This window comes from Erpetoichthys calabaricus, chromosome 11, assembly GCF_900747795.2.
Source record: "Erpetoichthys calabaricus chromosome 11, fErpCal1.3, whole genome shotgun sequence".
Classification (NCBI taxonomy): domain Eukaryota; kingdom Metazoa; phylum Chordata; class Cladistia; order Polypteriformes; family Polypteridae; genus Erpetoichthys; species Erpetoichthys calabaricus.
This window is the reverse complement of record NC_041404.2, coordinates 87,824,450-87,838,461: the sequence shown is the minus strand read 5'-3', so window position 1 is coordinate 87,838,461 and position 14,012 is coordinate 87,824,450. Positions and strand designations below refer to the sequence as shown.

General features: G+C 40.0%; 2 protein-coding genes across 7 annotated transcripts in view; one reads left to right on the top strand and one right to left on the bottom strand.

Moving 5' to 3' along the window:
• Window positions 1–5,346, top strand: part of chmp2a (charged multivesicular body protein 2A) — a 28,025-nt gene extending 22,679 nt beyond the window's left edge. The window contains exons 5-6 of the mRNA XM_028813561.2: window positions 43–104; window positions 4,311–5,346. Coding sequence (XP_028669394.1) covers window positions 43–104; window positions 4,311–4,432 — 184 coding nt within the window. The 3' untranslated portion in view covers window positions 4,433–5,346. The remainder of the gene's footprint in view (window positions 1–42; window positions 105–4,310) is intronic.
• thap7 (THAP domain containing 7) lies at window positions 25–13,881 on the bottom strand. Of its 6 annotated transcripts, XM_028813548.2 has the most exons (6): window positions 13,425–13,881; window positions 13,022–13,216; window positions 12,075–12,230; window positions 11,265–11,402; window positions 8,378–9,811; window positions 25–360 (listed from the first exon to the last, which is right to left on the bottom strand). In XM_028813548.2, exons 2-5 carry the CDS (start codon window positions 13,099–13,101, stop codon window positions 8,380–8,382), a joined length of 1,806 nt encoding a protein of 601 aa, XP_028669381.1. In that variant the 5' UTR covers window positions 13,102–13,216; window positions 13,425–13,881; the 3' UTR covers window positions 25–360; window positions 8,378–8,379. The 6 variants fall into 6 exon arrangements, with proteins under 6 accessions (XP_028669381.1, XP_051789842.1, XP_028669384.1 ...); XM_051933882.1 differs by lacking the exon at window positions 25–360 and having other exon boundaries at window positions 8,211–9,811; XM_028813551.2 differs by lacking the exon at window positions 25–360 and having other exon boundaries at window positions 8,211–9,811; window positions 13,022–13,213.
• Between the last annotated feature and the right edge of the window lie 131 nt (window positions 13,882–14,012).

The window sequence follows — 14,012 nt, the reverse complement described above, 5'->3', positions numbered from 1 at the left end:
ACTTTTGGAAGATGGTTTGAATAATTTTTCCTCTTTTTGTAGTGATGCTGTTGTATCTCAAGTGCTGGATGAACTAGGATTAACTCTGACAGATGAGCTTTCTAGTAAGTTACTAGTTTATTGTATTTTCATAGTTTGTCCATATTGAAGCAAGGAAGTCGACACAGTAGTACAGTGGTTACTGTTGCTGTCTCACTGATCCAGGGTGTTGTGTTATAAGCATGCATCTTGTTGTTGTCTTTGATGAGTTTGCACATTCTCCCTTTGTGTAACTTTTTTTCTGGACACTGGGTTTTCTTCCATACCTGTTGGTTTGTTAATTCCAAATTGGTTCTCTGTGGTTGTGTGTGTGAATTGACACTGTAAAATAAGGAGGACAATTAAATGTAATTAATACATAGTGTTGTGCTGGTTTAAATATTTATACCTTTTTATATTAAAATTCTCTTTAAAGCAGAATAGTGCATGTTGCTGATTAAAGTACTTTTTGGCTATAAAGGATAAATGTGTTATAAAGGTTAAGTAATATATATATTTATTTTTGGATTTTACAAAAGCAAAGAATGTCTAATGTTCATTAAAAAATATTGCTATCGTTTGTTCTTATATCTGTGTTAAATTTCATGTGTTAACTTATAGTGGTGCTCAGTGTTAATGTCATAATAGAAACTTGATTTGTTGACACTTGACAGTGTTGTCCAATGCAACATTTCTTTTTCTGACCCATGCTGACAAATAATACAGGGTATATTAATGTCTTTTGTAGTTGGCATTTGAAACTAGAATTACTCGGAAAAGTGTGGTTGATTTTTTTTTTTTTGTAATGTTTGCTGCAATGATTGGCAGGATATAATTTAATTTGCAAGTTTATAGTTGAAGAGTAACCTGTAGAATTGTGTGTTACAAGCTACATACTACAATGTAGCCTAAAATCACAAACTAAATTTTGGAACACAAGGTACAAGTCGTGGTTGGTAGAGTGTTAGTGATTTGGAAAATGGCCATATGTGGACTGTCTGGATGACACTTACTAAAAGTGGGGTTTAACTGTATTGAATTTTATCTCCAGGTGTCTCAGACAGTGGTGGGGTGCGTTCAGTTGCCGGTGCACATACGCATTGTAAATTGGGAACTCTATTCCTTTTAAACCGTAATCAATTAATGTTATTATAGAACACATCATTGTGACACTCTCCCTGCCAATCCTTTAAACCAGAGTTTCCCAGAATCTGCTAGGAAGTTTTTATTCCAAACAATTACGCCACTTCCCGGCAGTAATTTGACTTTTGAGTTTAACAGATCTATTTTTTTTTCCCCCCGCAAAGACATTGACTAGGTTTCATAGGCTTATTTAAGGTTTCGTTATTTTCATTTCACATTATGTATTGCTAAACGTAGCCACATGGTCATTAGTACACTGATGTGAAAAACAGCTTGTCCTTACAGTGCACTGCTGTGGCCATCATCTGTCTCCTGTTATGCTCCGTTTTTAAATCAATTTTTAATATTATAAATACTAGGGGGCTTCATTCCCTGCTCACTTCGCTTGCCAACCCCCATTTCCCCCCCACCTGCGCTACACGCCATTGTGAAAAGGGTGGCTGAACGAACCCCAAGGAGACTCAGTCGCTCCTCCGAAACCCCTCTTAAATAGTGATACAATGGGAAACAAATATAGGTAAAATTCCATTATAACGAATATCTTTACAGTGAAATTTTCATTACAACGAAGTATTTTTATGGTCCCGACAGTTTCCCCATGTGACACCAGTCTATAGAAATCTTGTTACTACGAAGTCCATTCAGCAGATACTTTCATTACAACGAAGTGCACAAAAGACTTTGAAATGCCTGAATGAATCATCCACAGAGCAGTTAGTTCTGTGGCTGCAGCTCAGTTGTGCACATCAACATTTGAAAAACATCCATTGGAATTTAATTCATTGTCACCCTCCTATAGAAACGGCAGACACAAAAAAAGATAACAGTTCATATTTTGCAGCTCTCGATTGCGGTAAAAAGAAAAAAGACATTGCCAGTGAATTCGGAATTTCGCTATCGACGCTGTCAACTTTCTTGAAAGACAGCAAAAAAAGCAGAAAAATCTCGGGTTACAAACGTATGTGAACTGCTGCATTTGAAGACTTTGAAAAAGTCGTTTTTATGTGGTTCAGTGATTCTTATTCAAGAAACATTCCTATTAATGCGGCACTCATTCAAGGTAAATGTGAGGTTTGTAAACTCTCTTGGGACCTCCCACAACTAGACAGCAAGCTGAAGAGCGTCCCGAAGTGCGATCTCCGCGTCTGTACGGGGCAATAGCAGATATGCTGCGTCTCTCCGCCAAAGTAAACAGTGTCATGCTTGGGTCACAGATTTGCACAGAAACGCAGAAGATTGTAGAGACAGGAACTTTATTCAAACACTGCAAATAAACATGTCTCTTTTTCAAAAGTTTAAATGTGCTCCTTGACAAGACGGTTATGACAAATCCGTCTCACAATTAACAGAATGCAAACATATCTTCCTCTTCAAAGGAGTGCGCGTCAGGAGCAAGGAAGGACAGAGATAGAGAAAGGCAAGCAAACAATCCGCAACTGACAAGTGCTTTTGGACTTTTAAGTCTGCGAAGTACCGCACGGATCACGCAATAGATCAGCCGCAAGGGAGCATTGTGAAGGTAGTCTTTCAGCGTCTTTTTGAACCTGTAGGGGTGTGATCAGCCCCCCAACTCACAACAGAAAAGATCTTGAGGGGTGATGCAAGGTTAGGAGCACGTAAATTGTAAATACAGATACTGTAACAGGATTACTTGATCACTGACCCGGCCACCACTCTGCCCGACTGCTATGTCTATGTATAGCAAATGTGGCAGATCACGCTACAATATATAACTTTGCAACTCCTGTTTCAAGCTGAATAAAGCTGTTTTTGCTAAAGTACTGAGACTAAGCAACATGTTTTGGGATGCAAGACAGGGACTTATAGGGCGACCCTGATCTTTTATGATTTGTTTCTGTGGTGCTTCATTGCAGCGCTGTGTGCCTTCTATTGCCCTGCCCCAGTAACGGACAAACAATCTTACACAGACGCTGCAATCGCACTTCAGGACGCACTTTAGCGTGTCGTTCCCGTTGAGTGGGGGGTCTCAAAAGAGTTCAGAAACCACACGATATGAAGAAGAAATAATGATTCGGCTCCTGACTGATAACTGTGCAGTCCACAACATGCTTCCACATTTAGATAATGTTCGCGTTGAATTCCTCCCACCCAATTACACGGCAGCGCTTCAGCCATTGGTTGTGGGCATCATTCACACCCTGAAAGTGTATTATCGCAAGGAAATGCTGAGAAAAATTCTCATCAGCATAACTTATAGGCAGGAGGAGATTAAAATTAAGGCGAAAGAAGCTATTGAAATGATTGCAAATGCCTGGATACAAGTTAAAGAAAGCACTATAGTAACAAATACAGAATCTCATTACAACGAAATTTTCATTACAACAAAATATTTTTTAGGTCCCTGTGAGTTCGTTGTAATGGAATTTTACCTGTAGTTTTTTTTTTTTTTTTTTATAACCTCCTCTTTGCTCGATTAGCTGCTGCCATGCTTTGTGATCTGCATCTCGTGCAGCGCTTCGAATGTTTAAAAGCCTGTACAGCAGCTGTACTTTTGTCTCACTGCCTTCACTCTTCTCCCCCAGACATCCTTAAACACTATTCAATCACTTTTCCGTTATTTCACTGAGCAATATTTTCCGTTTGTTTGTGCTAATGCGATCTTTACATAATTTTTTGAGACTTTAGAATTTTCCTACTTCCATTATCTCTAACCTGCTCTGCATGTGTATCGTGCCAACATTTTTTAATTCTTTACGACGTTCTGCCTTGTCATCTACTTTTTGTCTTTTTCCAGTCCCGGGCGTGATTAAATCTCTTGGAACAAAGTCTTGTTTCACGGGACGTGAAAGTGTCTTTCTGAGAAGGTGTCATGTCTCGTCTATCTAAACAGGTTTCGTCTCATCCCAAGTTTTTTTTATATAAGAGAGAGATGTATATCAATACATTCCCTTTCATGCTTACATGTTTTACAGTAATAAAGAAAATCACACAGAGATGCTAACAAGGTTGTTTAGTAGTCTTTTAAAAATGAAGATTTTTCCTTGTTGCATTCCAGTATGCAATTTTAAGTTATTTTAATGCTGCATCCGCAACAGAGAAGGGACCACGTTCAAGTTTGTAGTGTCAAAGGTGTGCATATTTTGTCTTATGACTTGTTTATTTTCAGTGTTTGCTTTGTGCCATTTCAGACCTCCCATCCACTGGAGGAAGTCTGTCAGTTGCTGCCGGCAAGAAGGCTGAACCAGCTGCTGCACTCGCAGACGCAGATGCTGACCTGGAGGAAAGACTGAACAACCTGAGGAGGGACTGAGCGATTAGAAGAAGCATTAAATGAGCCTTTAGATGGAATGATGGGGCTAACAAAGTAACCGGTGAAACAATTCAGCTGTTTGACTAGTATAGGAAAGAATTGGTTGAATTCAGGTGGAATGCCTAAACATTTTTTGGGGGTTTGTTTGTTTTTTTTAGTATAATATAATTGTAGTACCCTTAAAAGACAAAAGTCCATACATTGGGAATGGAGTTTATATTATGCTCATTGTGTAGTGATGTTCCGGAAAAAGGGATAAAAAAATAAATAAGTGTATTGGACCTGTACAGGTCTCCGGTTTCTTCCCCAATATATTGAGGAGCTCAGTGTGGGGCTTTTTTTTGGACTAACCGTTACCACTGTGGGTTCAGCATTTTCATTCTTTTTATCATAATGCTGTAAAAAGTTTCCTGAAAAACCCACTCCAATTTAGTGTACATTTTTGTACTGATTTAATTTCAAAAGTAAAGAACTCTAAATACTCTTCTAAATATGTAAATGTACAGTATATTATACAAGTGATTTGCACAGCTATGCGCTCATCAGTTTATATAAAGAATGTTGCTATTCCTTACAGTGTTGCTGACTACACTGACATTTCTGTCACTTTTTTTGAGGATGTATTTCTTTTGGACGTTTGAAACATGTTGGGGAGGTAGACCTAGTCTTGATGTGTGCCGAGCGGTGAGTACTAACTGCTGATGCACAGAGGACGTGTGCTTTATTCAAGCAGTAGATGGTCCTAATCTCCTACACAGACAGTTTTCCCACCTCTCTGTGACAGTGGAAGATGGTAAAATCATCAAACTATACATTTTTCTGTCTCATAGATATGTTTAAAGATTCATTTTATTTGATGGTATATTTTAAATATGTCATGAGTTTTCTTGTATAATAAATTTTTCTTGGGTTTATGTGTGGTTATCTGTGTATTTCATGTGTTTTTCAATCTTAAAATTTTTTTAAACTTTAAAAAAAAAAAAAAGCCTATTTTTTCATATAATGGTGGTGGTGTTGGCTAATCAAACATATGTATTTTTTAAATCTCTTAATGGTTTTAAGTGCTCATTTATTAACTCTTTAAATTATATACGCTATTATATACTGTCATTGTACACCCTTACTGTTGATTCTCATTTATTTTATGATAACCAAAATAATTTACTACACAGGGGCGCACAGTAGGGCCTCTCAGAGTCTGGACACTGTTGCCATGTGAGTGGTGGTTACATGACTGTCCCATTTTTACAGGCTTTTCTCCTCCGTTCAAATTTAACATTGATAGGCTGAGTAAAATCTTTAAGTTGGCCTGGTGAGTGATCTGCTCTCTATCCAGTACTGCTTATGGCCAGAAATTTACTATATTTCAGAAATGCATGATATGGGGATGACATCTTTTAATTCCCCTGATGATGGTTATTTGCATACTGAAGCTAATCTAGGGTTATACAGCAGAGACCAAACAAAATCTGCCACTGGGGGATAATTTCTGCAGAGCATAGAACATTCTTTAAGGACTGTTAATACTTACCTATACTCTGAGTGAGTAGTCTACCTCTTTTTTGCCATTCTGTTTAATATTTATGGTGTTGGAAGACATTGCAGATGCTTAACGTGCTGTCGGTATAAGGTAATCTTGGTGCTCTCAGAAATGGAAGAATGCTGTACCTGAATTCAAACATTTTACGTATATTATTTAAAGTGTCGTGCTGTTGGAGGGAAAACATTTGGATGCAACAACAGAGATGGAAAAAGGTAGATGCATAAGATGCTTAGTTCCAATTAATATTGCTATAAAAACTTTAGCACTGGACAACTCTGTAATTGGTTTACTACTGAATTCACCAATCGCTGCAATAGATAATACAAAAAGAGTGTAACAAAAAAAAATCAAATGTCTCTCACCAGGTAGAATGAATAAAAACAAGTTTCTATATCTCTTTTTAATTCAGTTATTTAATCTATGACATCAGTCATGTGTGCACACTAAACATTAAGCTGCCTTACGTCCTATCACATTACATGACTTTTCTGGCAATTTTAGGTCATAGACTTCATTTACATACTTTTAGTGAGTTGAGAGCAGTGCTGCTATGATCACTAGTCATTAAATCTAACATACCCAACCAATGTGTGACTTGTCCCAAGTGTTTGATTTTGTCTTAAGTCATGGTGATGGGCTTGTATGTGCAAGAGCTGAGAGCACACTGTATATAACTTGACCATAAGGAATAAGGAAATTGGGTGTTTTGAATCTTGCAAACAGAAGGGAGGCTAATCTGTTTCATACATCATGTTTTATCTACCATGACAGAATGGAGAATCACAAGTGGGGGGGATAGGGACGGCCAAGGATGCATCTAAACTCTGCATACCTTGAAAGTATTCTTGCAGCACATTAATGGCTCTAAGATAAAGGGGAGAGCACATGCCACTATAGAAATGTGAAACTATTAGAAAGTCATCATGGAGTCATGTAATTTGTCTTGCCCAGTAATTTCTAGTCCTGTAATGCGACAGAGCAGCAACGACATTTGTCAAACTTGACAATGAAGTTGTGTAGTGGACCATCAGCTTTATGGCTTATTCTAAAAAGGTGTATTCTACAGCGCTGATTTTGTACATGACCAGAGATTAGCTCCAATGTGCTAGATCACGTTTCTGGCATTTAGGACTTATGGTGCATATTTCCTGTTGTAGAGCCGAGTCAAAATGGATGCCCAAAACCACATCATCAAGTATTGTATACCTTGTATTAGAAATTTAATGATAGCAAATGCTCCTTTTAGATTCTTTCTCGCTCAATCAGTGTGGAGCAGGACCAGTCTCCGGCATATGTCACATTCCAGAGATGACCTACAGTATTCAATTAAGGTTGGATCACTCTTTATGTGAGCCAAGGTCTGGCCAACCTGTGGAATGAATTCTAATGGAGATTCTTAAGCGCAAAGGTGAGTGAGATAGCAGACACTACAGGGATTGGTCACAGGTTAGTTAAATTAATTATTTTCCATACAAACTATTAAAGTGTCAGGGTGTTTACTCTAAAATGAAGCATCACCACATTCAGTGTTCCAAGGAGCATCTGAAGCTAATTCAAACTGGCTGAAATTTAAGAACCCCTTCGTACACTGAAATGAAACTTAAGTACACCACTACAACAAACAAGAATTGAAACTGAACAATTCCAGGGTTAAGCTGTTTCCATCAAGATCATGTGCACAATTCATGTGATGCTTTGGGTATGGTGTATATTGAACACATGCCTCAAAAGGCAACTGTAACCAATCAAGACAATGCCGATTGTTTTTGGTATTTGTGACAGTCAACCAGGAAAACTTGGCAAGGAAAGCCATTGTCCACCCCCCGACTTTGCACTGTGATCTTACCCCCAGTGAAGACCACCTACTTCTCAACCTGTGTGATGTACGGTGTCACTCATGAATGTGTCGGGTCAGCTGCTGATGAGAAGTTGCATTTGAGTGACAAAAATACTTTGTGAATGTTGAAACAAGTGTTTTGGTGTTAAAAGACCATCCTGAAAAATAAAACTTGTTTTTACTGATGTTTCTCTGAATAAGTCAGGTTGAAAACTTTAAAATCACCCTTTGTGGGGAAACAAAATAGAAGGTGGAGCTCCACTAATTTTTCCTATTTGAGTTCAGGGTTAGATTTATTAAGAATGAAGCAACATAAATTAACACAGTGACCCTGACAGACAAGAAAAGGTTGTAATTTTATTCCCATGTTGCAACTTGAAGAAATGGCAATAAGACTATAAATTTCAGTAGATTTTTATTTAATCAGATCTTGTCTATATCAAAGAAAAAATGTGCATTATTTAAATGGAAATTAAGCTTAGCTTTTGAAATGTTTGCCTGTGTTTGCGGCACATCAAGTGCAATTTTGTACAAAGTAATAATAAGGTCTGTGTGTCTGGCTTACCTTCACACATCCTCCACATCATCTTCGTTATCAAAGTCTCCAATCAGTTGCAGTTCAAACACTTGCAGATGCTCTTTTAGCCTCTCTCTCAAATCCAAAGGACTCTGTCTCCCAGCAGAAGCTGCTGACTGGTGCTTCCCAGACCAGGATGCAAGATCTGCTGCCCTCTCATCCCAAGTCACTCCCACCTCCACTGTAGTTGGTGGCTTCTCCTTGTATGTTGGAGAGGAACATACAGCGTCAGAGTAGTTCTCATCTACCCCCACAACCTCTGAGGATGATTGCAAGGAGGATCCACTCCTCTGAGTCTCAAAGTGCTTGTCTGCAGCGATGACGGCAAAAGATTGTCTTCCTAATGTCAATATTTGTTGCAGCCTGTTCTCCTCACTGACACAGCTACTCATCTCTTCTTCCACGGCCACGATTTGGGTCTCTCCTTCCTCCAGTAAAAAAGGAGTGATACGTCTCTCAGACGGTTCCTGCTCCATGGCAAACACCTGTGCCCCACCCAGTGTGACAAGCTGTTTTTCTTCTAACAGACTTACCAAATGGCCTTCCTTGAGGGTCACTGCTGTTTCAGTCTGCCTTTCTGCACCAAAAATCAGGAACTGCCTCCCTCCAAAATTCACAAACTGAGCCTCCTTTGAGGTGTCCAAACCTGTCTCTGCTGACCTCTCATCTAGACAGTAAATCTGATTTTCTTTCAAAGATATGCCTTCCTGGCCTTCATGTTCTTCACTTGGCGAGCAGGACTCCCTGCAATAGCTAAGCACTTCCCGCTCATCAACAGTGACAATCCGGCCTGTCTCCAGACATCTTTCTGCAGTGTCACGTCTGTTCTCTTTAGTTGCAGAAGGCCTCTTTCTCCCCCTTGGAGGAAGATGCTCCAACCTTGCTGCCTCCATGCTTTCACGTTTCCTTTCCTGCGTTAGTGCTGCCAGTCTCTGTCTCAATCTTATTTCTCGCCTTCTACAAGCAGAGAGCTGCCGTTGGGCTACCTCCATTGCCTCAAAGGCAAATTCAGCTCTTGCTTTCCAGAAAAGAGGGCTGCCTACTCCATAGCTATGCTCCTTGCTGATGTATGCTCCAGGAGGTGGGGGAAGTCTAGACATATACATGGAAGGAGACACTGGACGTGCCACTTCTGACTCGGATGACAACTGGGAAGTTGGATTCTCTTCTTGGACTCTTGCAGGAGCACAACAGTTCACCCCAGGGGACAGCATTTGGCTGCTTAACTCGACATCTTTAGCAGGTACAATTTCAGATTCCTCTTGTCCATTTAAGATATCCTGGCTTCTCTGAAGAGACTTGGTAGATGAGGTGCCAGCTATCTGAACTATCTCAGTTCTTGGTTTTCTTCCCCTCCGTCCAGAAGTGGTGCCCTTTATTAAGGTTGACTTATCATCCTCCATAAGCTTCTGGCTTCTGCTTCTAAAGATATCAGACCAAACGAATTATTTTAGGTGCTGCAGATTCATCTAAAATAAGAACTTCCAAACGTGTTCATCCTGACTCTAAACCACTCTTCACTTTCTTCTACAATAAACTTATCTAATCCTCCTACCTTTGTGCACTATCTGCATATTGTGTTTACAGCTGCTGTATAAGATGGGCTGCACTACAGGACAAACTGAAATGAGTGCTGGTGAGGGACACAAATTGTATCATACAAAGCGGTTTGCATTTCAGCAAAAAGGATTTATGAACTTAAACTGAAATCACTTCAAGTGAGGTAACTACTGTCTTCTGGAGACAACAGTGTGCATGTGTGGAACTGAAGAAAGTTAACAAAGAAGAAAAGGTGACCATCTGGAGACGCACAGAATAAACTGCGAGACAAAGAAAAGCCACTTAGAGATAGAGAGAATGGGCATTCAATTCCCCTTGGGATTAATAAAGTATCTATCTATCTATCTAAAATAAGAGTGAGTTAAGTACAAATGTAATCACCTCCTGCTGCTCTTACGTATGATGGTGAAAACAACAATTAACAGTGAGAGATAAATAACCCTTAATGGGGTGAATGGTCTGTTCTTGTTCGTGTGAGGTTTACTGGTTGTGTTAAGTAAATAAGAGCAATGTAAAATGAATGACTTAGTGCCACGTGTTTAATACAATTCAAGCTAATACGATCCAGTTAAGGTAAGCCAGGCTTGAGTTAGCAGTCTAAATATAAGTGGAGAAAGTATTTACTTGGCATATATAAAGTAACTGAATTTGTGGAGAAAAAATGACTGAAGAGAATTGTGGTATTTCACATCCACCAAGCAAAAGTAGGATTGAAATACTAACCAAATAAAAAATTTAAAGTCAATTATCTAGATTTTTCCATAAACGAAAGACAGTAGTTTCAAGTTAGGGGAATTATTCTTATTAATCAAGGTGATGGATGGTGGCAACATGTTATATGTGGATTAGCACATGCATGAAAGAATTTCACTGTGCTCTAAATGACCATAGAAAACTATAATTTTTTTGTCCATAATACCATACCTAATATACAAACCACAAACACATTTTTACTTTACCCTCTTAATAAATTTCTGCCAGGTCAGATAACAGAACATAATATTCAACCATGTTGAGGGATCCATGCTTTCCAGTGATGCCAACCACCTTGTGTTGGAGCTGACCTCAGTCACATTTTACCCTTCTGCTTGTTACAGAACCTACAGAATAAACTGCATACAAAACCATGACATACCCTTTCAGGCAAGCCTTCAACTTATACCCACTTTCCTACCATTCCATAAACATGAGGCTATCAAATACAGGAATTAGCCGCAGATCCTTCAGTTAATGGGAAACCATTCAAGTCTTCTTAATTTTGTATATCATTGCAAGTTATCCAACCTATGAATGTTTGATTTCTTGCACATCTCACCTTTTCATGGGCACTTTCGAAGAGCCCATGTCGGAATCCTGCTTCACTTGCTTATTCCTGGCACATGCCACATGTCGCATCTTGGAAAAGGTCTCAAAGATTGTGGGCAGCGCATCATCCTTCAGCCGATGGTACCCGCTGTAGCAGCCCCAGAAGAAAAGATAAATGGCAAAAAAAAGCTAATTTCTGCAAGTATGAATAATATAGCATCCCTCCTGATACTGCAACTTCTAATGCTCTTACATAATTCATAAAAACGGTGTCATTCTGTGCTTCTCCTGTCTGTAGTTACGCAATCTGTTTAAAGATGTAGACACCAACCTGCTTTGAACCTGCTTAAGCCAGTTTAGGGACGTGATGGCCAGTGCCTATTCTGGCAGTACCAGATGTAGAACAGGGCCCAAACTTTGAAGGGCATCAGACCATTGCAAGGCACACATGTACCTGTTGTCACTCACATTTGGCCAATTTATTGTCATTTGAAATATTGACGGAGAGATCATGCAGACTCAAAAAGAAAATGCAAATTCCACAGAGATTGGTCATTAGGCCAGAATTCAAATGTAGCACTCTAGGGCTGTGAGCAATGCTAACCTCTGCGTCATTGTGCTTCCCACAAGAAAGCAGGATTTTGAAAATTTTAACAGAATCACGACTCTAATCAACTAGCATGTTTAAAGAATAAACCAGAAAAAGGTACAGAAGACATAGGGCAATATTGTCCCAGTTCTTGCTATTCTATTCATAACCCCAGATTGCAAACCAGACTTGAAAACCCACTGCTGCGTTCACATAATCAAGCAGACCAACCTTGTCCCCACCAGCTCAAAGCTATCTTTTGTGAAGTGCCTTGAGCAAAAGTAGATGAACTGTGACTTTGGATCCCACATTGCCTGGCTTTCTGGGTCAGTACGTCGACAGTTGGCCAGCCACAACAAGCGGCGAGGGTTGCCACGTTTTGGAAGCCTAGTGAGTTTGGGAGATGGGGAGAAAAGACAAAGGAGAGATTGCATGAGAGATTAGCATGGTGCATAGGGGGGAAGGGATATTGACCCACCCAGCAAGAAGACTCAAGTAATGGCAGGTAAAAGCAGAGTAAGGCTTACTAAGTGAAGTATGTAACTAGAGCTGCAAACAAAATTCATCAGTTCAATGGAAGAGAACATCTTCATCTCTAAGATTCTCACATACAAGAGTTCAAAATATTTACTGCTATCCATCCAAGTTTCTGAACTGGCTCATCCAATGCAGGGCTATAAAGAACCACAAAATATCTCAGTACAAGGTGGAAGAAGCCTGCACTGGATGCCACAGGGCACAATCAGGCTCACTCTTTCAAGTCCAAGGTACACTCACCGACTAATCTAACACTAGTGTTTTGGATTGTAGGAGGAAAGCCCACATCCTGAGGACACACAGACAGTGTCTGGGTTTCAACAGGTTGGAAACTGGACCTCAGCATACTGGACTAAAGAAACAGTGTTATGCACTAAGTCGACATTAATGTTGAATTCGTAGCCAATCAGTTATTCAATTCAGGAATGAAAAACACACTCTGAAACGCTACTGAAAAAAAAATCTGTGGAAGTGAAAGCTCTTGGCACATTTAGGCATGCAAGGTTCATGTGGAGAACAAGGTACTCAGCTGTAAAAACTATCCTGTGCCTTTGCTACTTGTATCATTTGGCCGCCAGTAGATGAAGGTGGAAGAAAAAGCAAATGATGAAGAATCAACAAACACGATAAACGCTCCTCACCTGTGAAATGTGACTCCATTTTTCCGGGTCTCGCTCGTGTCCCTCGACTTGCACCCTGCTGCAGAGCAATGTCGTGGCATGCTGTAACACAGAGACACAGCCGGAAGGGGGCGCGCTTTCTCCTGTCAAGTCCAAGAGGCGCTTACTGTTGACTTCCAGATCTACACCGAATGCCATAAAACCGGGGACATACTGCTGTGGGTAGGAAAGACCACCAGTGAAACACGTGAGGCACCCCAACTGAGACAGAACACTCAGAATACGAGGTGTCACTTAGAGGGACAACACACCAACATGGAAATAGCAAAACCACGATTTTATTTTTTCAATTCCGAAAGGTTTCAACGCTGAAATATGCAGTTATTACAAAACATTTTCCATGCCCGCCTACTCGCTCACCCACCTGCTCGTTCATCTCCTCGTCTCTTTCCTAGCCGGACTCCCGGTTTGTCCGTGTCAACGAACTCTAGGCACTTTCCTCACTGGCGATTCCGGAACAATCCCATTACAAGTTGAGTGTTCGATAAATTATTTGCAGGTTTTATTCAGCATGTACAAACACACTTCTGCTCTTGCAGATAATTAATTTGCATATTTTGTAAAATGAAATAAAAACGTACCTCTAGGGTTAGCCTGACCTTACTAAGATGGCGACTGTCTCCTTCCCAACTTGCCCGTATCTTCAGCCCCACCTCCAGTGGCGAACAGAACCAATTACCGTGAAGACGTTCGGACTCCGCCAATCCTAGTATTACTTGAAACCGGTAATAAGAAACGGAAGAGCAAAATAAGCCAATGGCATCTGCGTCAGACTGCGTGTATTTGTAAGGCAGTGCTTGGTCGTGGTGCTACGCCTGATACATTTTAGCGCGGCGCTGTGTTTATGCTTAAGTCAAACGTTGTAATTATTGCAGCATGACAAGGTACACACCGAATGATATGCTGTTTTTTTTATTAGTTTTCATGTAGTTGTTAAACATAAGGATTTATA

Bases quoted from the DNA above. Each gene is read 5' to 3' on its own strand.
- thap7 (XM_028813548.2), bottom strand. From the start codon at position 13,101: ATGCCACGACATTGCTCTGCAGCAGGGTGCAAGTCGAGGGACACGAGC. The intron at 11,403-12,074 runs GTTGGTCTGCTT...GGGCTGCTACAG, and splicing joins TTTGAGCTGGTGGGGACAAG to CGGGTACCATCGGCTGAAGG. The intron at 9,812-11,264 runs GTGAGATGTGCA...TGATATCTTTAG, and splicing joins TCGAAAGTGCCCATGAAAAG to AAGCAGAAGCCAGAAGCTTA.